The 22,877-nt window shown below is 45.8% G+C and overlaps 2 protein-coding genes and 1 long non-coding RNA gene across 6 annotated transcripts in view; 1 reads left to right on the forward strand and 2 right to left on the reverse strand.

The window, feature by feature from the left end:
• On the reverse strand, positions 1-15,061 carry MTERF4 (mitochondrial transcription termination factor 4). 2 transcript variants are annotated; one of them, XM_075569548.1, is made up of 4 exons: positions 14,659-15,061; positions 13,142-13,460; positions 3,890-4,074; positions 1-3,119 (listed from the first exon to the last, which is right to left on the reverse strand). In XM_075569548.1, exons 1-4 carry the CDS (start codon positions 14,659-14,661, stop codon positions 2,622-2,624), a joined length of 1,005 nt encoding a protein of 334 aa, XP_075425663.1. In that variant the 5' UTR covers positions 14,662-15,061; the 3' UTR covers positions 1-2,621. The 2 variants fall into 2 exon arrangements, with proteins under 2 accessions (XP_075425663.1, XP_075425664.1); XM_075569549.1 differs by having other exon boundaries at positions 14,654-15,060.
• LOC142465553 (uncharacterized) overlaps positions 14,667-22,877 on the forward strand; it is a 16,373-nt gene continuing 8,162 nt past the window's right edge. Inside the window, exons 1-5 of the long non-coding RNA XR_012787919.1 lie at positions 14,667-15,268; positions 16,786-17,009; positions 17,669-17,737; positions 18,828-18,992; positions 22,527-22,680. This is a non-coding gene — a long non-coding RNA (uncharacterized LOC142465553). The remainder of the gene's footprint in view (positions 15,269-16,785; positions 17,010-17,668; positions 17,738-18,827; positions 18,993-22,526; positions 22,681-22,877) is intronic.
• PASK (PAS domain containing serine/threonine kinase) overlaps positions 16,226-22,877 on the reverse strand; it is a 54,440-nt gene continuing 47,788 nt past the window's right edge. For 2 of the 3 annotated variants that reach the window (XM_075569546.1, XM_075569545.1), the window contains exons 15-18: positions 22,366-22,565; positions 21,826-21,959; positions 19,207-19,359; positions 16,226-18,968 (exon numbers count right to left, since the gene is read on the reverse strand). In XM_075569546.1, coding sequence (XP_075425661.1) covers positions 18,880-18,968; positions 19,207-19,359; positions 21,826-21,959; positions 22,366-22,565 — 576 coding nt within the window. In that variant the 3' untranslated portion in view covers positions 16,226-18,879. The remainder of the gene's footprint in view (positions 18,969-19,206; positions 19,360-21,825; positions 21,960-22,365; positions 22,566-22,877) is intronic. The other variant, XM_075569547.1, reaches the window with a different exon arrangement.

The following is a 22,877-nucleotide window of genomic DNA, read 5'->3' on the forward strand; positions in this document are numbered from 1 at the left end:
TGACATTTTTAATAAGTTTTAATTATTATTTTTTTTTTTAAAATCCACTCTAAATATAAGTATTATCTATTACAGAATTATTTCTTTTTTAAACATGTAGAATATTGCATGGATTACTCCTTAAAACGTCTTTTAATGAGATGCTATGGGGGGGGGGGGGGAGGGGTGGATGGAGTGTAGAGGCCCCGCGCTCTTCCCACAACATTTAAATTAAATGCCAGGGGAGCGCACGAGGACTCTGTATGCCTCTTACCTGCTCTCCAGCAGCTTCTGGTGACGCGTCGCCATGACAACGTGGCGTCAAAAAGCAAGACGACATGACACCGCTGATGCCGGAGAAGGTTAAAGGGGGGGGGGGGCTCGGCAGGCAGGGGGGCACAAAGAAAAAAGTTTACACAGCCCTGATCTAGACGTGTCATTTATCACAGTCGCTCCGCTGGGAGACATGTAGGGAAAATTTGCAGACAAAGAAAATAAAACTTATAATAGGTTGTATTGTGAGCGTCCGTTCTGATGGCGAGTTATAACATGAAAAAATAACCAACATTTTGGCCCAAGAGAGCATCATCCCTGAAGCAGGAAACAAACACTGGCCCTTCTTTATTTTGTGCTCTAAAGTTGCAGTTTCTCTTAAAAATGAGCTCAATGTGATGTCCTGATTACCAACCTTTCTCCATTTTCTCCCCCCCAAGCTACATAGTTACATAGTAGATGAGGTTGAAAAAAGACGTACGTCCATCAAGTTCAACCTATGCTAAATTTAGATAACAGATACTTTATCCTATATCTATACTTACTTATTGATCCAGAGGAAGGCAAACACAAAACCCCAGTGACATATCATCCAATGATATCTCATAAGGGGAAAAATAAATTCCTTCCTGTCTCCAAGAATTGACAATCAGATAAATCCCTGGATCAACATCCTTCCCACGTATACTTATTTGGTATATCCCTGTATACCTTTCTAAAAAGATGTCCAACCTTTTTTTGAACAAATCTATTATATCTGCCATCACAGTCTCCATGAATTCCACATTGTAACTGCCCTTACTGTAAAGAACCCTGGTTTTACATTTGTATTTGAGAGGCCCCGAGCCTCAGTGTGCACAAGCATGGCAGCTCCTGCTGGTTATTATCAATCACTCCAGCACACACCACAGAGACGCTTTCCATGGAGACTACAATGAGTCTCATCGGAGTGCTCTTACCCCGAGCTTGTCAAACAGTATTTCTTAAGTTTAATGATGCACAAAGTGAGAGCGGCTTAACAGCCATATTATTAATGTTGTGGGATATTTTTTGCAATACACACTGCATCTGATCTCGGACGCGCTATTAGAGAGGGTTGGGGTTCCTTACAATGTATCTGATTCAGACGCTATTAGAGAGGGTCGGGGTTCCTTACAATGCATCTGATCTCGGACGCGCTATTAGAGAGGGTTGGGGTTCCTTACAATACATCTGATCTCAGGCGCGCTATTAGAGAGGGTTGGGGTTCCTTACAATACATCTGATCTCGGACGCGCTATTAGAGAGGGTTGGGGTTCCTTACAATGTATCTGATCTCAGACGCTATGAGAGGGTCGGGGTTCCTTACAATGCATCTGATCTCGGACGCGCTATTAGAGAGGGTTGGGGTTCCTTACAATGCATCTGATCTCGGACGCGCTATTAGAGAGGGTTGGGGTTCCTTACAATGCATCTGATCTCAGACGCGCTATTAGAGAGGGTTGGGGTTCCTTACAATGCATCTGATCTCAGACGCGCTATTAGAGAGGGCTGGGGTTCCTTACAATACATCTGATCTCAGACGCGCTATTAGAGAGGGTTGGGGGTACAGTATTGTAAAGCTGTCGTAAAAAAACCCAACACATTGTGCATGTACAATAGCTCTTTAATAGGAGTGATCTTTGGGCGTGGCACTTCTTTTTAATATTGCATTTTCATCTATAGCTGGGACTTAAACCTTAGCAGCAACATGCTATTGTTGATTATTGGTGAATGTTGTCCAGGGAGTAATCTGATTGCCAATATTTTGACCCGGGTAGGAATTTATTTTTCCCCTTATGAGATATCATTAGATGATATAGCACTGGGGGTTTTGTTTGCCTTCCTCTGGATCAATATAACATAAGTACAGATATAGGATAAAGTAACCGTCTAAATTTAGCATATTTTGAACTTGGGGGACGTACGTCTTTCTTTTCAACCTCATTTACTACAGTATGTAACTTGTAAAAATGAAGACAATACATATTGCACACGTTATAATACTCATCCGGGCCCAGAACCCCAAATATCGCTCATTTGACAGTTCTAACTGAGGACTATGATCAGCTATATGGTTTCTGAACTATAAAGATTAAGCATCAGGGATTTGCTCCTTTTAATATTCTGCATTGGACATCCGATGCAACATCTTCCCCCAACAAAGAAGCAAATAAAGTGAAAATCTTGGCACCAATAAATAGCCAGAAAGGCACAGCAGAGTTGTGTTATCTCACACTGCTCCTATTGGTTGTTCCTTGTCTGTTTTCTGCACAGCAGGAGAGCAATGGGAAAGATCCAGCTGGTCCATTCTGCAGGTCGATTGGTCAACAAAAGGCCAAGATATTAGTTTATGTCCTGTCCTCTCGTGTTTCTGGCTGACTATCTTGTATATCAGTCTTGTGTTTCTCACCCCACCTGTCTCCTTCGTCACCAGTGTCTGAATCTTCTCCCTCGTCCTCTCTATCTGTGCTAGTCTGGTCTCCATCGTCCTCACTGTCTGTGCTAACCTGGTCTCCCTCATCCTCACTATCTGTGCTAGTCTGGTCTCCCTCGTCCTCCATTTCTCTCCTAGCGTCGCGTTTCTCGCGTGCAATCATCTTCCGGAAGGTTTGGAGCTCTTCGTGTGAGGAGACTGCGAGACGTGACAGGAAGTCCTGCTCGGACAGCACCAGCACGTGCTTCAGTTTGGGGTTGGAAGGTGGGGAAGCACCCTTCTTGTCAGGAGGTTGGAATCTACCCAGACGCTCCAGGAACTCGTGACGAACTCTGACCTCGTGCAGGGGAGTCAGGAAAAGGCCTGAAGTTATGATCTCCTCGTGGTTCCCGCCCATCCGGAAATATACATACTGTGAGCATAAGGAGAGCGTGTTATGGTTTATTATCAGTGGTTGAAGTGTGATGGTGACAGAGCTGCAGATTAACCACTACACGACATTAATGGTCGGCATACCCCACTGAACAGGTCCCATTCTTAACCCCACCCTGACTGGTTCAGACTGTGGCAAGGATTCAATGAGAACCTCAAACATCTCAAATGTTAAATTCACTCACAGATGGTTTCACTTAAATTATAAAATAATAATCCTACCCAAATGTATTTTTTTTTTTTAAACCAGAGACCTGCACACACCCATACAGAAGCCCAACAGTTTGAATTCGTTTTTCCTTATTATACAACGTTGCCAATGTACTGTACATAGATATTTGCTGGCACATTGTAACGTCTCCTAGGTATGGACTCAATCACAGGGACAGAAGGTGACTTGCCCAAGGTCATAAGAAGAACAGACATGGGGATTTGCACTAGTTTCATCCTCTTCAAAGACATGAAATGACCACGGAGCTAATGCTTGAACCCATTTGATTTATATCTGTACATGTAGAAGTGACATAAAGAAGTCACATTTGGCTTTACTGGGAGGACAAGATCATCTGATAATCAATACAGTTGAATATATCTTCTAATCAATTACCAGTCAGTGAGCTTAAAGATCGATCACCTGGATCTCCAAAGAGAAGAACTACTATTCAACCACCCATGAGCTTCCTATAATATGCAATAGCTGCTCATCAATTAACTAATGTGATAATCAATAACTTCAAGACTTCTAATCACCTGGAAGGCCTCTTCAAGGTAGCCGGGATCCTGTGTCAGGGCTTCGGGAGAAGAGCGCACAAGATCAGCCACCTGCTGAGAAGAGAATCTGCAGCGATGCTTCAGGCACTGAACAGCTGAGAGAATGCGGGAGCGAGGCAGGGACAGGAGAGATGGGCAGCGACACACTGTGCGCTGAAGGGAGCCTGCAGGGAGACAGGGGAGCCCAAGATCATTATACAGACACGTGATGGAGCCTAGGACCAACTTACAGACGCGCGGAGAGCCAAAGATCATAAGTGGAAGAGCCCCAATAGGTTTCTACAGGATCACCTAACACACATCAGCTGCCTCCAGATGTAAAAAAATACAAGAATCTCCCTATAAAATGGTTAAGTGGTGAAGATTCTGAGAGAGTTAAAAGATTTGTCACCATGCTTGGAAGGATTCAGGAACCACCAATAAAGTTTTTCCGGAACTCTAGTGGTCCAGGGACCAAAGTTCGAGTGCCACAGATTTAAAAACACCCTATATTCCCATATATTGAGCAACATGATCCACTTCTATATATTAAAATGGACACCTACCCACTTAGGTCCAAAGTGAACAAGTGACATTAATATGTAATGGGTTACTCTCTGTGATACAAATGGGACACCTGGGAGGGGTTTTAGTTTCCCCTATAATATATTTGCTTTTTCTGTCCTTTTTTTGCTGTATGTACCTTCCTCAGTGGGTCCTCTGATCATCAACATCCTTCCCATGTATACTTATGTGGCATATCCCTGTATACCTTTCCTTTCTAAAAAGATGTCCAAACTTTTTTTGAACAAATCTATTGTATCTGCCATCACAGTCTCCATGGGTAATGAAACCTTTCCTTTGTTGCTGGTGAAATCTCCTTTCCTCCAACCTTAAGGGATGTCCCCTAGTCCTTTGTACTGCCTGTGTTATGAATAGTTCTTTTGAAAGCTCCTTGTACTGTCCCCGAATATACAGTATTTGTATATAGTTATCATATCCCCTCTTAGACGCCTCTTTTCTAATGTAAATAAATCTAATTTAGCTAGCCTCTCCTTATAAAAGTTAGATTGTCCATCCCCTTTATTAATTTGGTGGCTCTTCTCTGCACTCTCTCTAGTTCCATAATGTATTTTCTAAGGAGTGGTGCCCAAAATTGTACTCCATATTCAAGGTGTGGTCATACTAATGCTTTGTAAAGGGGCATAATTATGTTTACTTCCCTTCCATCCATTGCCCGTTTGATGCAAGATAAGATCATGTTTGCCTTTGCAGCTACTGCATGACATTGGGCACTATTGCTAAGCCTGCTGTCTGCAAGCACTCCTAAATCCTTCTCCATCAAGGAATCCCCCAATTTATTCCCATTTAATTTGTAAGTCGCCAGTTTTTATTCTTGCATCCCAAATGCATAACCTTACATTTATCTGTATTAAACCTCATTTGCCATTTACCTGCCCACGTTTCCAGTCTCTCCAAATCCTTCTGAAGAGAAATTACATCCTGCTCTGATTCTATTACCTTACACAATTTAGTATCATCAGCAAAGATGGAGACTTTGCTCTCAATCCCAACCTCAAGGTCATTAATAAACAAGTTAAAAAGCAGGGGTCCCAGTACCGATCCCTGAGGTACTCCACTCACGACTTTAGCCCAACCTGAAAATGTCCCGTTTATGACAACCCTCTGTTGTCTGTCCTTTAACCAGTTTTCAATCCAGGTGCATATATTATTACTGAGTCCAATTTGCTTTATTTTGTACACCAACACTCGTGTGTGAAACCGTATCAAAAGCCTTTGCAAAATCTAAGTAGACCCCATCAACTGCATTACCTTGGTCTAAATTCCTACTTACCTCCTCAAATAAACAAATAAGGTTAGTTTGGCATGATGTATCCTTCATAAATCCATGCTGACTATTACTAATAATTTTGTTTTCCATTAGGTATTCCTGAATATTATCCTGTATTAAACCTTCAAGTAGTTTCCCCACTATTGAAGTCAGGCTTACAGGTCTGTAATTTCCCGGTTGTGATCTAGCTCCCTTTTTAAATATAGGCACCACATCTGCTTTACACCAATCTTGTGGTACTGAGCCTGTGGAAATGGAGTCCTTGAATATTAAATATAATGGTTTTGCTATTACTGAGCTTAACTCCTTGAGAACTCCTGGATGTATGCCATCGGGGCCAGGTGCCTTATTTACTTTAATTTTTTCAAGTCGCTTATGAACTTCTTCCTCAGTTAACCAATTGTTCATTAATATGGAGGTTGTGGCTTCCTCCTGCGGCACTACTATTGAACTTGATTCTTCCCTGGTAAACACAGAGGCAAAGAATTTGTTTAATACCTCAGCTTTTTCTTTATCTCCAATAATCTGCCTACCCATCTCACACTGAAAGGGTCCTATATTTTCTTTTCTCATTTTTTTGTTATTAAGGTACTTAAAGAACTTTTTAGGGTTGGCCTTACTTTCTATTGCAATCCTTTTTTTATTATCCATTTTTCCTAATTTGATTGCCCTTGTGCAATTTTTGTTACATTCCTTATAATTCTGATACGATGTCTCCGTCCCTTCTGACTTAAAGAATCTAAACGCCTTCCTCTTCTTGTCTATTTCCTCCCCTACCTGTTTATTTAGCCACATTGGTTTTGACTTATTTCTTTTATACTTATTACCCAAGGGTATACACTGATAAGTGTGCTTTTCTAACAATGTTTTAAAGACTGCCCATTTATCTTCTACATTTTCCCTGCAAAAATATAATCCCAATGTATTACTTGTAGATTAGTTCTGATTAGTACTGTCTGGGTGGAGGGGTGGGGTACTGACTGGGTGGGTGGAGGGATGGGGTACTGACTTGGTGGGTGGAGGGATGGGGAACTGACTGGGTTTTGGGGTACTGACTGGGTGGATGGGTGGAGGGGTGGGGTACTGACTGGGTGGGGTACTGACTGGGTGGGTGGAGGGATGGGGTACTGACGGGGTGGGTGGGGTACTGACGGGATGGGTGGGGTACTGACGGGGTGGGTGGGGTAGTGGGTGTGTGGTTCTGCAGCTGGGGGGGGGGAGTGTTCAGCAGGTGGGGGGGTTCGGCAGGCGAGGGAGGGTTCGGCAGGTGGTGGGGGGGTTCCGCAGGTAGTGGTGGGGAAGGGGGTGTTCGGAAGGTGGTGGGGGGGGTTTGGAAGGTGGTGGTGGTGGGGGGGGGGGTTGGAAGGTGGTGGGGGGGTTCAGAAGGTGGTGGTGGGGGGTTCGGGTGGTGGGGGAGGGTTCGGGTGGTGGGGGGAGGCTTCGGGTGGTGGGGGGAGGGTTCGGGTGGTGGGGGGAGGGTTCGGAAGGTGGGGGGGGGGTTCGGAAGGTGGTGGGGGGGGTTCGGAAGGTGGTGGGGGGGGTTCGGAAGGTGGTGGGGGGGGTTCGGAAGGTGGTGGGGGGGGTTCGGAAGGTGGTGGGGGGGTTCGGAAGGTGGTGGGGGGGGTTCGGAAGGTGGTGGGGGGGTTCGGAAGGTGGTGGGGGGGGTTCGGAAGGTGGTGGGGGGGGTTCGGAAGGTGGTGGGGGGGGTTCGGAAGGTGGTGGGGGGGATTCGGAAGGTGGTGGGGGGGATTCGGAAGGTGGTGGGGGGGATTCGGAAGGTGGTGGGGGGGATTCGGAAGGTGGTGGGGGGGATTCGGAAGGTGGTGGGGGGGATTCGGAAGGTGGTGGGGGGGATTCGGAAGGTGGTGGGGGGGATTCGGAAGGTGGTGGGGGGGTTCGGAAGGTGGTGGGGGGGTTCGGAAGGTGGTGGGGGGGTTCGGAAGGTGGTGGGGGGGTTCGGAAGGTGGTGGGGGGGTTCGGAAGGTGGTGGGGGGGTTCGGAAGGTGGTGGGGGGTGTTCGGCAGGTGGTGGGGGAGAAGGGTTCGGAGACATATTGAGGGGAGGGAGAGAGAGAGACATGGAGAGGTGGGAGACATTGAGGGGAGGGGGAGAGACACTGGGGGAAGGTGAGAGAGACTGGGGGGAAGGTGAGAGACACTGGGGGGAAGGTGAGAGAGAGAGACTGGGGGGAAGGTGAGAGAGAGACACTGGGGGAAAGGTGAGAGAGAGAGACTGGGGGGAAGGTGAGAGAGAGAGACTGGGGGGAAGGTGAGAGAGAGAGACTGGGGGGAAGGTGAGAGAGAGAGACTGGGGGAAAGGTGAGAGAGAGAGACTGGGGGGAAGGTGAGAGAGAGAGACTGGGGGGAAGGTGAGAGAGAGAGACTGGGGGGAAGGTGAGAGAGAGAGAGACACTAGGGGGAAGGTGAGAGAGAAACACTGGGGGGAAGGTGAGAGAAACACTGGGGGGGAAGGCGAGACACACTGGGGGGAAGGTGAGAGAAACACTGGGGGGGAAGGTGAGACACACTGGGGGGAAGGTGAGAGAAACACTGGGGGGGAAGGTGAGACACACTGGGGGGAAGGTGAGACAATGGCTAAACGGAGGGATGAAGGTCAGGCAGAGATGGCAGAATTGAGGGGCTTGGGAGGATGAGTGTTCTTCTTTGGGTCAGGTGGGTCACTTTGGAGTATTGTATACAACAGACGACAGAGAAGCCCAATGCTACATCCAACATGCCAGAAATACACAGTAAAATACTTATATATTCTCTTGAAATGGGGTCATTTAGTTTAACCCTTTGGCCAAAGCATTGCAAGCTTGCGAGCCACGTCAAGGCAGACACCTGTTCTTCTTTGGGTCAGGGGGGTCACTTTGGAGTATTGATCAGAAGGGGAGATTCATCAGTACCCCCCTTGAGTTTGAATGGGGGTCCCTGATCCCTGGGCAACATTTAAAACGGGAATAAATAAATAATACATAACACTGGTAGGTAGGAGTGTATGACACTGGGGAAAGCAAACGGGAGAAGGAAAAAAGGGAGGGAAAAAAAGGGGCGGGAGAGGGAAGGGAGGTAGCAAAGAGGTGGATGAATGTCCCCTCAAATGGATTGCCTTTGTGCACCAGAAAAAAACATATTACCAGATGCCAGCAAACAATAAAATAAACAGTGATCCAATACTAGTATACGCCTGCGCGCGCGCCTGCCTCCCAAGCCATTTGTAAACTTGGCTGCAGGAGATTGTAGACGCGTGGCGGACGCGTCACAAAGCTGGTTCGCCCTCATTGGTTGAACCAGCTCAAGTGCGCTGACGTCATGTGATTTTAATTACACCAGGCAGGGGGGCCCAAGAAATTTCATGGATGAAAAGGGGGCTCGGCATAAAAAGTTTGCTCACCCCTGCCTTAGGCCTGGGACCCGCTGCGCTCGTTGGCGCGGGCGGCAATGTAGCGAGTTCCCCACCAGCAGGGGAATCCTCGCGAGCCGGTCCTGGTCCCCCCTGGCTGCACAGCTGACTACACGCTGTGGCGCGTCAGCCGCTAGGAGACACCACAGAATGGTGTTTCCTAGCTTCGACGCGTCACGTGGTGTGGCTGTGAGCCAATGGGGAGGGGAGGCTGCGGGAGGAGGAGAGGCTTCGGGGAGCGGGGAGGAGTGTGGAGTGAAAGCAGCGTGAGTGCCTCTCTGTGTGTGTGTCTGAGTGCGTGAGTGCCTACCTGTGTGTGTGTATGTGTGTGCCTGTCTGTGTGCGTGCCTGTCTCTGTGTATGTGTGTGTGTGTGTATGAGTGCGTGTGTGTGTGTGTGTGTGTGTGTGTGTGTGTGTGTGTGTGTGTGTGTATGAGTGCGTGAGTGCCTGCCTGCGTGTGTGTGTTTTTTTTACTTACCTGCAGCCCGTGGAGGGAGGGGGGGGGGAGAGAAGCGGGTTCCTCCGCTCAAGCCACGCCCCCCCCCTCCCTGTCAATCCTCCCACTCCCGCCCACCTCCCGCTCCGGCCCCTCACGTCATGGCCGCGCCCCCTCACGTCATGGCCGCGCCCCCCCCCCACCCGTTTGGCCACGCCCCCCGCTCCGAGAAAAGTATCCTGTAGACCGCAGATCGCGGTACAGCGAGTTGCACGCGCCGCCGGCAAGCAAGCCAGCCGTGCGGACGCGTGCAACGGGACCTTAGCCTTATTCTACAGCTCCCCAGGAGTTTTCAGCTTAGAAGAATGTATCCTATACAATCGCATTGGCTAAACCCTTTGCTTCAAGAGATCAACAAAGCATTGAGGACATTGCAGGGCTTTCTAGCAGCAAAGCATTGAGGACATTGCAGGGCTTTCTAGCAGCAAAGCATTGAGGACATTGCAGGGCTTTCTAGCAGCAAAGCATTGAGGACATTGCAGGGCTTTCTAGCAGCAAAGCATTGAGGACATTGCAGGGCTTTCTAGCAGCAAAGCATTGAGGACATTGCAGGGCTTTCTAGCAGCAAAGCATTGAGGACATTGCAGGGCTTTCTAGCAGCAAAGCATTGAGGACATTGCAGGGCTTTCTAGCAGCAAAGGTTTAAAAAAAAAATAGTGGGAAACTTTATATGAAGCTTCTACATCCTTACGAATAAAACTGTGTTTTTTAAACATTTTTAACAGTTAGACCCCTCTGCATATAGCCAAAACTACTTGAGAATTTCACAATGATCAGGGTGAAGAAGAAAAGAAGGTGAAGGAGCGGCTCAATGAGTAAGGGCACCGACTCTCTATACAAAGGCACCGACTCTCTATACAAAGGCACCGACTCTCTATACAAAGGCACCGACTCTCTATTCAAAGGCACCGACTCTCTATTCAAAGGCACCGACTCTCTATTCAAAGGCACCGACTCTCTATTCAAAGGCACCGACTCTCTATTCAAAGGCACCGACTCTCTATTCAAAGGCACCGACTCTCTATTCAAAGGCACCGACTCTCTATACAAAGGCACCGACTCTCTATACAAAGGCACCGACTCTCTATACAAAGGCACCGACTCTCTATACAAAAGGCAACAACTTTTGTATTTATTTGTTAGCATGTCCTTGTATAGCGCTGCTAGTTGTACGTAGAGCTTTACAGAGACATTTTGCAGGCGCAGGTCCCTGCCCCGTGGAGCTTACAATCTATGTTTTTGGTGCCTGAGGCACAGGGAGATAAAGTGACCTGCCCAAGGCCACAAGTTTCCCCTGCTTCAAACTCTCTATACAGTGGCACTGAGTTTAAGCAGGGGAGCCAGGGTCAGCGCCCTGTGACCTTCGGAAAATCACTATGTCCCTGTGCCATAGAGTGTAAGCTCACCTGGGCAGGGCCTGACTGTAATGTGACGCGCTCAGACCCTTTGGGGAAAAGGAGCGGTATGAAATAAAGTTATTATTATTATGCATACGTTTTTCCGTTCTGTTCATGTGCATAAAATCCGCAATGGTCTCACGATTTTGTATCCCATGACACACTTGAATATAGAATGTGTTGAAATACATTTTTCCAGCTAAAATATGCAGTATATTGCCCTCCTTGTTGCATTTTCTGTTTACTGTTTCCTCACTCCCTGGTGAATGTCCCTGTTCTCTCCAACTTCCCCACTCCACCATTATTTATACACCTTTCTCCCAAGAACCCTCAATAAAAATCACCCACACAAATCCTCTATTCACACCCTCTATCTCACCTTCCTGCTGCTCGGGATCTCCCCTAAGCCTGAAGCCAGACATACACACCTGATCTCACCCACGCCTCCCTGCCATATCTTCCCCTGTAAATGGTGTTAACCTTTTCATTTAACACTGACTAACTGTAAAACTCGCCCCACAAATCGAGCACCCCAATAGCCTGCACTCATGGCTACTGTCCCACAGTCACTTATACCACCCATTGTGGCCAAGCACACCCATCTACAGCACTTATTCCCTCACCTGCTGTCTCTGTAAATTTTCCCTCAAACCTCTCAGATTGTAAGCTCTTCGGGGCAGGGATTTCCTTTCCCATTGTCTGATTTTGCTGCGCTTAATGTATTATTATAATTCCCTGTGCTGTATTCTTTGTGAAGCGCTGAGTACACTTTTGGTGCTATATAAATAAAGTCATACAATACAGTATATCAATTACCCCTATTAATATTTTTGAGGACTCCAAATAAGTCATTATTAGAAATTATTTACTGAGAGATTTAGGTTACATGTCGTCAGCCCAGATCAGCGCCATTATTGCAGCATCTTTGCCCCATCGGGCATTATATTCATTAACAATATACTTTAGTTTTGTTTTTTTTAGCACTGATGTGTTGTTGTAAAAGCTTTGCTCCCACAGAGCTTACAATCTAAAAAGTCACTTGCCCAAGGTCACAAGGAGTAGACCCTAGGAATTGAACCAAGTTTCATACAGTGCTCTCACCAGAGCAACACCGTCAGCACCGCTCAGCATAAAAGCCTGCTACTATGTATTTTTCCTGGGAATAGATTTATTACAAAAACAACTACATCTTAACCACTTTATTGACAAAGGACACTGGAAACGATGGTTTAATACCACCATAAATCAACTTTGCGCTAAATGCATCGCAGGAAAAAGAAGCCATGTTGTTCTATCCCTGGCAGCACATATTATCAGAGGGTCTATAACTCAAATAGAAAGGCATCATTATGCTTACAAAGGGTCTACATAAATATCCTTTCAAATAATTGTTCTTCAGAGAAGAGGGGTTACATCGTTAATGTTAAAGCTGCGGTTCAGCAATATCCTGCATGTGTGTTTTATTAAACAAATCAGTTCTGTACTATGAGAAAATACTTGTAGCATTTAAAAAAAATATAAGTGTGGGGGTGTAATATTCATGCATGTGTTGTGGCTCTCAGAATATTTTGGACAAATTTGTTTTATAAAGTGGCTCTTCTTCCTTGAAAGGTTGAAGACCCGGCAGGGGTGCACAAAGTGGGGGGCGCGAGGCTACAGAGGTCCCACGCTCTCCCCCAAGGCATTTAAATTAAATGCCAGGGGGACCGCGACGCCTCTGCAGCTTCTCTTACCTTATCTTCCACGACGCATCGTCATGGTAACCGGCATCACATGACCCTGCAACGTCATTTGACGCCGGAGCCGAGGAGGGGGGCGAGAGCCGGGAGGTAAGCAGGCAGGGGGAGGGGGCGCAATTTAAAAACTTTGCGCACCCCTGCTCTAGGGAATGCACATAGTAACGTGAATAGCAAGAGAAAAGTGACACTACCTGCTCATTTGCATTGCACTGCCCCAAATCCTGGTCTGCGGCCTGTCCATTGTAATACCGCGGCAATTGGGTGAATGTGGCAGACACACATGGGTATCGCATCAAAGCAGCGCATAGAAAATGCATAATGATTGGCGTCTCACTAAACAAACATACTGCCGGTGGCGTTACCTTCTCTGAGGCCCAGGCTGCGGAGATTCTCTGCCCGGTTTCTTAAGTCCATGCTTGTGACGCGGAGAAGCTCCGGGCTTCCCTCCAACATCCTCAGCGTAGTCTGCGGGTTTAACCCGATGAGCAGCAGCTCCCTGGCAGAGGACAGTCTGTGCTGGGGGTCTCCTCCTCGTGGTTTCATGGACAGAATCCTCCCCGCCTGCTCCTCAGAAAAGCCCAGATCCAGGAGTCCCTGTGTCACCCCCGGGAGACTGGACAGATGTCGCAGGCACAGCACAGAGCCAGGGAGGTAGAGAACATGACGGAGCCATAAGGAGACCTGCAGTGACCGCAGGGTTAGTAATAAATAATGCACATCATACACCGGGGTGGGCAACTGCAGGCCACCAACAGGTCAGGCTTTCAGGATATCCAAGCTTCAGCACTGGTGGCTCAATCATTATGACTGCCCCATCTGTGCTGAAGCAGGGATATCCTTAAAACCTGACCTGTTGGTGGTCCTTGACGACTGGAGTTGCCCACCCCTGCTCTTGGGTCTGAGGTTACCACGGTAATGTTTACACTGCACTGGGAGAGCTTTGTGCTAACCCTTTGAGTGCTGGACGGGGTTGTGGGGCCAGAGTGCCCCGAAATCTCCGGTTACGTGATCACAGCCGCCATCAGTTCAGAGCACCCCTAAGAAAACAAGCAATGTAGCTATTTCATGGGAACCCTATGTCACTGCCCTGCCGTCCAGTCCCCCGGACTGTGCGCAGATGGCCTGCGCCCCAGGGGAACGTAGGGATCAGAGCAGGAAACACAGACGTCTCTGGGCTGATGTAATCACTGCGTTCCCCAAAGGCTGAAAGTGACACAATGTCACGCACAAAAAAAGAATAAGTGTTTACAGCGCTAATGCTCAAAGTGAATATTGGAATACAAATAATACTACTGTGACTACTAAAAACTTTTGCTTAAAAGTGAGGCTGCCTAGGCAAAAAAATGACCAACACAGATCAAACAAACCTAACAACATAAACAACCAGCCGGGGCCTAAAATAAAATATCACAGTGAATAAACTCTGACCAAATGAAGAGTCCAATCACGGTGTTCAAACAGTTCCTGAGAAGGATCTTGACTGGAGTCTCACAGCACAGACAAACATGAAAGACAAAAAAGACAGAGAAAAATCATAGTGTAACCCTAATAAATAAAGTATAAAAACTCAAACACTATACTTTATTTATTTATTAGGGTTACACTATGATTTTTCTCTCTGTCTTTTATGTTTGTTTGTCTGTGCTGTGAGACTCCAGTCAAGATCCTTCTCAGGAACTGTTTGAACACCGTGATTGGACTCACATTTGGTCAGTTTATTCACTGGGATATTTCCTTTTAGGCGCCGGCTGTTTGTTTTTACAATGTCAGGCACAGTGTATTCAGTGGGGGTGAGTATGGAGGCGGTAACACGGCGGGAGTGGCTCATTCACATTAACCATTTAATAAAAGGGTGGTATAAAGTAAACTAATACCTCACCATTACAGTCCCTGTGTGATTAGCCAGAGGCGGACAGCTGCACAGAGAGATCCGGATACACTGAGAGCATGTTACAGGGCTCTCTCCAATCCCCCACACATGACCGGTGCGCCGCTGTGTCCCTTCCCTCCGCTTCCTGGCAACCAGAAGCAATTGATGTCTGTTCCGTCTCTGTGCTGTACTGACCCGTCCTTCTCCAGCGCGCCAGTCACCCGTCCTTCTCCAGCGCGCCAGTCACCCGTCCTTCTCCAGCGCGCCAGTCACCCGTCCTTCTCCAGCGCGCCAGTCACCCTTCTCTTAGCACGCCAGTCACCCTTCTCTTAGCACGCCAGTCACCCTTCTCTAGCACGCCAGTCAGCCTTCTCTTAGCACGCCAGTCAGCCTTCTCTTAGCACGCCAGTCAGCCTTCTCTTAGCACGCCAGTCAGCCTTCTCTTAGCACGCCAGTCAGCCTTCTCTTAGCACGCCAGTCAGCCTTCTCTTAGCACGCCAGTCAGCCTTCTCTTAGCACGCCAATCAGCCTTCTCTTAGCACGCCAGTGAGCCTTCTCTAGCACAGAACTGTGATTTTTTGCAAGCAGTCCATGCCCTCAGACTGTACCTATTTAGCAGGTACTCTGCCTGTGCTTTCTGTGCTGTTCCTATTGTACCAATTTCTGTGACTGCTTAAGCTTTAGCTAATTGCAGCAGCTGGGACCTTAATGTACAAGTTGTACAAAACATGTAGTAGCGGTCATGTTGTTTCACATATTAAGTGGGGGGATTTCAGCACAGAGACCCACCAAGAGTGCTGGTTACAAACATTATGGACTCTGAACCCATCTTGTGGATGTTTAATATTGCTTCTTTTTTTTTTTTATTGTAAGTGGCAGATCCTATACTTTATATCTGAATACAATAGTGTGTACTAATCTCTGGTGCACTTGTGTCTTTGTTATTTAGGATTAATCCATGCAGATTTCCAAAAAGATAGCGCTGATCTGAATATTTTTTTTTAAACACTATTTGGGTTGTTTTCTAGTTGTACTTATTTTTGTAAGCAGATTGCACTCAGGGGTGGGAGCCTCACTACATCGAGGCTATTGCACTGTAACAACTCTGAGTAAGGCCCAAGCCTGTATATTCACCTTGCACCTATGTAACTAAGCATTTTGCTCCAATTTCTCCCTCTTCTGCTCCATGGGGAAGTTACATGGCACACAGATAATAAAATGCATCACCATCGGCCTTTGCGCCCCGCCCCCAAATAAAAGGTTAATCTAAGAGCAGTGAATCTAAACACATTCTCTCCACGTCAATAAACAGACACCAAGGAGATAAATACTGGTCTTGTTTGCCTGATGGTACCTACAACCTACAGCCATTTATCAGAAGTTTTACATTGGTGATTTCTGCTCAAACTTCTACCAAACAAGCTCGTTGAAGGATGCAACCAGTTAACACACCTGCATTGCATTAACAGCAATGCGATTAAAAATACTAGTATAACACGTTAAATAAATGTGGATAACACAAAAATAAAAGAACCACCATCTTTGTTGAAGATGTACCCCTCCCTCCCCCCTCAAGCAAATAAACAATAGATACAACAACACCATTTTTTTATGTAGTGCATTTAAATACATCTTTCAGTTTATACATTTAAAAGGGCTTTATAAAGTGATAAAAACCAGATGCTGTTTCAATGTGTTAGAGGAAAACTTGTATAAAGAAGTGCAGAACAGCAGCTGAAGTCTGAAATGAACCCCTAGCTCCAGCTTCCAGGGATAAAATTCCACACTGCTCATTTCCCAGATCTCGTACCAATTGATTGCTCCATGATAAAGATTCATAGAGCTCAGTGTCGATGGAGAGCTGTAAATCCAGGCCTGGTAGAGGTTGTATCAGGTGATTAGAAAGGTTATCCCTGCTGTGCTGTAGTGGCTACAATATATATTCAAAGTCCACTATATGGCTGGAATACAATGTACCATTTGCTAAAAATGCATGTAAATCAGTCTTTTTCTCCAATGCTGCACCACATATAACAATTCAGTTTTCACATTCATTTTAAGAGTGATATTTACAATAATAGATTTATATCAAACAACCCATTGAAGATTTGCCCAATACTGTTTTTCTTCTATCAGTGAAGTTCAAAAGCAAAGCATGTTGATTCAACACCAAAAGGGAAGAGAGTTTAGAAAGGTTAGCAGGTTCAACAGCAGTGCTGAGGGCTGGGCCAATTGTCCCAGGCCACCGTGGCAAAGTGGGGCACAGCTGACTGATCACAGAAGTTGGGCCCGAACCTAAAGTTTGATGCCACTTCCAGGATCAGCGGGACGCCTTCCACTGCCAGAACCAAACTCAACAGGTTAGCCTTGTACACCTGTCCTGAGCCTGATGGTTTGTATGCATGAGGGGGGGAAAGAAGATTCACTAGGGCCCTCCTTAATTACTGCACATAAACATATAAAAGTCACACCACACAGGTTATAAATAATCTATTAGTGCTGGAGTTCTTTATCTGCACATATATATATATATATTCAGTGTTCGACAAACCTATACATGTGCAAGCCCCGGGCGAGTGGATTTAACATCGTGGCGAGTGCCTATTGGCCCAAGCCGCACACGTTTGGTACTAGGTGGCGAGTAGATTTTTTGGTGATTTGTCGACACGCGCGCGCGCGTGCGTGTGTGTGTGTGTGTATATGTATATATATATATATATATATATACATATACATATATATATACAGATAAAGAACTCCAGCACTAATAGATTAATAGATTATTTATAATCTATCTATCTATATTTATAACCTATCTATATCTATCTATCCTTCTTGGGTAGAAATAAAATGGACATTGACTTTGCTAATCAAAAACAACAGCATCCCAAAGCCCCTCAGTGTGCTTCCACGCACCAATGACTGCACCAAATCAAAAGCAAGAAAGGACATTTGCATCAATCTGCGTCAGCCGCATATGTATTAAACGTGTTCATCTTATTTCTCACATTTGATGCAGGGCTTGCAGGAGCAGGCGTTAACATCACCTCGTGGATTTTTAGGATCCAGAGAAATGAAAACTTCACCAGTAAGTGTGCAAATGTTGCTAAAAAGGTTAACTCTTGAACATTTCTTTAGTTTCTACTTGCAGTAACAAGTTAGCCCATATGTACGATAAATGCATCCCGAAATGTAAGTGCTAAAAAGGTAAGACTGACTAATAAATAAAACAGGAGTGTGTAAAAACAGAATATTACAGTCTAAGCAGAAAATACTTAACTTTCTAATCACTTTAGTAACTCTAAGGTCTACAGATCATTACAGAGCATTACAGAGCACCTCTTGAGTAGGAATAGAGTTGGGTATTAATGCTTCCAAATGGGTCCAGTTGAAGTATTTTTCCACGTTCTCAAATTATTCCCATAGGATTATGGGACAGCAGCACAGTCTTGATCTATTCCATTGATTTGGACCCATGTGGTGGCCTTAATAAGCATGGTAACTTGGAAGATCACATCATTTACCCAAATTGCAGATTTGTGCGAGCAGAGCTCCAGAATTCCATATAACAATGCATGCTGGGTAGGGTGGTGCTGAACGGTCCATCTCTTATGCAAATCTCAATAAACACGCTGTGGCTTTTGAGTGCAATGCATTGTAAATGTTGCAATCCTGGACTCCAAGTAGTTTTGCAATACAATGACTGTAGTTATACTGTTTTCCACACACGTTCTTATCTGAGAACACTAATCATCTTGGCAATAGGATCCATTGCAGAGTACGGTGCTCCTGTATTACGTACAATTCATTATGGGTGTTGTAGTCCATGTATAAATGATGTGTGTATTACACAGCAATGTATTATGAATGGCGTAGGCTTGAAGTGCTCATGTTCTGGGCAGCAACTCACTCTTGGTATCACAATCCTAAATGATACATGTAATTCTGCAGCAATGTATGCTGGGTGTCCTGCTCCTGGAACAGGATATACAAGCTGGGTTGTAGTCCTGTAATGCTCCTATGCTTTCTGCAGCAATTCCTTCTAGGAGGTATATATGTGGAATGCACACTTGCTTGCTTATACAATAATAATATTAATAGAAGGCCTGGTATATTCTGGGTGCGATCATCCCTGGATCCTTGTTCATTTATTACCTACTCCTGTGCATGTCTTACAGGAAATAAGGTATTCAGCCACTGTCTGCTTTCTCTTCATATTGGATGCCACGGTCACGGTGTCCGATTCTCCAAGTCTGCACTCCATTCACCACTGTAATTGATTGGACATTGACCTGATGCTTCATCTTCATCATCATCATCTGCGTGTGAGAGCGATAGAGAATGTGAGCTCCCCTGTAACCATGCAATCTCTCCCCCCCCCAAGCAGTGCCCAGTCACCGTGTGACCCCCCCAAACAGCACGCCGTCACAATGTGGATACCCCCTAGCAGCACCCTGCCACAGTGTGACCTCCCCGCATGCAGCGCTCCGTCACCGTATGACACCCCCCGCTCACCCCAGCAGTGCCCTTTCACAGTGTGACCCCTCTGGCGCTCACCTCTCTGGGTGCTGGCAGGGGGGTACACTTCCTCCCAGGTGTAGTTTGCCAGGTTTACAGGCTGTGTCACCCAGGGGTCCCTGAGGATCTCTTCAAGAGTCATGCGGATCTGGGGATCTCGCTGGAGGAGACCAGAGATCAGAATCTGCAGCTCTATGAGAAATTAAAATTGGGGATATTTAGGAGTGTGTGGGCAGACAAAGGGCAAGGGCATACAAGAATGCGAGAGAGCTAGCCAGGATTACCTCAACCTGTCAAGAAAGAGGGAGCACAGAGGGTGGGTGTCTTAGCAGCCATGTTGCTTCCTTAACCCCTACAGAGCAGAAGCGGCCCATGAATGCACCGCTCAGCAATCAAACACAGGAAGTATCAAACGATACTAATATGTTTTGAAGATTTAGAAGGGTGTCCTCTGATCTATAAAGAGTAACACAGGAGCAGGTGATCAGACAAGGAAAGTCTTCCCACCGGGATAGCGCTTCAGCGAAAACTTGAAACTTAAAGGGACCAGGTTCAGTAAGAAAAAAAAGTTACAATTTATTTAAACAACAGGACAAACAGAGACTGCCTACGTTTCAGCTCGCCATTCTGTGCGTCTTGAGAGGAAAGGAAAGTCAGATCCTTCATCCCATGCCTTTCAAGTGGAGGTGACCGTGACAGGGCAGCGAGGTTAAGTGGCCAGTATCCTTGCCACATTAAGCTAGTCAGTTCTCAGTAGACATGAGGGGGCTAAAAATTAAGGGTCTATGTATCAATGCAGACCAATGTGCGTTATGACACCACCATTTTTTGGAGTACAGTTGCAGTAAATGGAAGAAAGTTTCACACATATGGTGCGGATTGCTATTATTACACCACTGCAGATCTCACACAATTAAAAAGGGTAAAAAACAAATGAGTACATCTCATTACAACTCCTCCTACTAACACTCCCAAGTTGCAGCTGTTGCACAGAAGCCCCGTGCTGTTCCCAGGCAATCAGTTTAATGGCTGTGGAAGAGAGCGTGGGGCCTCACTGCCTCTTACCTTCTCTCTGGCTTCTTCTCCTGCATCTTCTGATGGAGATGACGTGTCGCCATGATGACATCGCAGAGATGAGGCGATGCCAGAGAGCGTGTAAGAGGGCGGGGGGGCGCGCAACATAAAAAGTTTGCGTACCCCAGCCTTAGTATACCGTCTAGACCAGGGGCGGCCAACTCCAGTTCTCAAGGGCCCCCAACAGGTCAGGTTTTGGGGATATCCCTGCTTTAGCACAGGTGGCTCAGTCAGTAACCCCTGGTGTAGACCACTCGATTTTTTTAGGACGTGGGCATACATCTTCCCTTTTTTCAGGAGACTCGAGTGGAAATGTATGCATGGTTAGATAAACCCTTATTAGCCCCTCCATTCTATTGGGGTTTACAGTATACTGTTTATTACATTTATTAGTGGAGAAGATGAGTAGCTTGTGAGCTGAAACATCCATACACTACTCCATTGAGTCTCCACTCATAAGAGGTACTGTAATTATCATAAAATGATAATATATACATATTCTAAAATATTTTGAGTTTACAGTGGATATCATTACATTTATTTAGCATCAACATATCAAGATACTTTGACAATCTGATGTACGCTGGGTAAAACGATGCAGTTACGGTGCAGTTGGGTAGGACTGTCAACAGAAGAAATGAAACGCGTGTTTTATAAGTGAGATGCGTGAAATTCTGTATCCGTCGCCGGGTCTGCAGTGCTGTAAAACTCCCTGGCTAACGATCTGCAGCAAACGCTACAATGTTAATTAACAAGCTTTTCTGCATTTGATTAAGTCGCATGTAACCAGTGTACAAAAACAAATGCTGCTAATTTGCCGTGAAATACAGATCATTCACATTTTAGCGCGACTTTTTTTTTCCAGTTTCCTAGAAAGCGGCCGCTGTTGTAACCAGTTGGGAAGGATTTTAAAGCTATACATAAAGTTTGGTCAACAGCTAAATTTCCTCTGTACAAAGATAAACACCTAGATTAGGTCATCCTGGGGGTAAGAAAATTATTTATGCGCCAACAAAATGAAAACCTAAAAATACTTCGACATTTAGTCATTAAATCCCAATATAAAAAGGCACGCCCAGCACCTGAACCATGAGAATGCCGATGGAAACAAGCGTAGCAGGGTGATCGACTGGGGTGCAATTTGAAAAGATTTTCCTCCCAAACACAAAATGTCTCTCTCTCATAAACAGTTACTGTGTAATGGTGTAGAATAGATTACCTGTGGGATATAGATCTCTTAAAGAGCAGCCTACAATGTTTGTCTTCCAACCTCTATCTAACCCCTAGAATGACCATCAGGAGAATCATCCTCCACATTATGGATTGGTGGTCCATAGTCGCCCACCATTGGAGGTTTAAAAGGGTAAAAGTCCATTTGGCTACATGGATGTGGTCCTACACCCACAATGCTTGGACCGGTCACAGTAACTATATTTGAAGGAACAGACCTTGCATTAAAACTAGAAAGCAGAAAGACTTTTCCCCAACTCGGATTAAAACACGCAGAGGAAATTGCATTACATCGTGTTGTACCTATTGATGGGGTGAAGAGCAATATGTGTTTTAATATTCAGAGATTCTCACCTTGTGACACAAAGAATGGAGGGTTTAATTGTGCTTCCAGGATCTCCTCCACTTTACAAAAAGGATTCTCCCCGAAAACCAGCGTGTAGAGTGTAACACCCAGAGACCACATCTCCAACTCTGGACCAGGGTACCTGTGCATGTACACATGAAGTGTTAAACACACACACACACACACACACACACACCAACTAAACAGTGATACTCTGAGACCACACCTAACTCCAGACCAGTACCACCTGCGTGCAGTGTCTCACAAAGCGTTCAAAGGGTGACACTCAGGGATAACATGTCCAGCTGAGGATTAAAGAAACCTCCTATACACACAGATTCACGCACAAACAGTGCATCAAGTATGACACCTGAACATTACATCCCCAACTCTGGACCAGCGTATCTACACATATACACAGAAAGATTAGCCCGTTACATGAAATACTCCACAACAGTCACACGTGCACCAGTCAAACACACACAGCAACAACACTTTACACTGCAGAAAATGAAACTGATGGAGGGGTCTTCCAGACAATCACTCACGGATTTCCCAGCAGCACCTCTGGCGCGCAGTACTCCGTAGTACCACAAAAAGTGGAGAACCGTTTTCCTGGCTGTAAGTGGGCAGCAGAGCCGAAGTCAACTAGCTTAATTGTGAAGTCTGGAGCAATGATAATGTTTTCATCCTTTATGTCCCGGTGCAGGATACTCCGACTGTGCAGGTATCCCACTGCTGACACCAGCTGAACAAAAATGAAACAAAAAGATACGAGGGAGATCAGGAGGCACAGCCAACCTTTAAAAACAGCTGCAGATAAAGAAGTGATCATTACTTGTACAGCGGCAGTTACAGAAAGGGTAGGTAAGGCGTAACCTACTCTAAACCCCGTGTGTCAGGTCAAATGAACATTTGCCCACTAGATGCAGAAAACACAAATAATTCACAGTGACATATATATATAACACGACAGGGGGTGCCCAGTGCTAAATCCAAATGACAAAACATACATGGTAATAGTTACAAGAAATAATGCTTCAGTACTAATAATAATGCT

The sequence above is a fragment of the Ascaphus truei genome, chromosome 14, assembly GCF_040206685.1.
Source record: "Ascaphus truei isolate aAscTru1 chromosome 14, aAscTru1.hap1, whole genome shotgun sequence".
NCBI classification, from domain to species: Eukaryota; Metazoa; Chordata; class Amphibia; order Anura; family Ascaphidae; genus Ascaphus; species Ascaphus truei.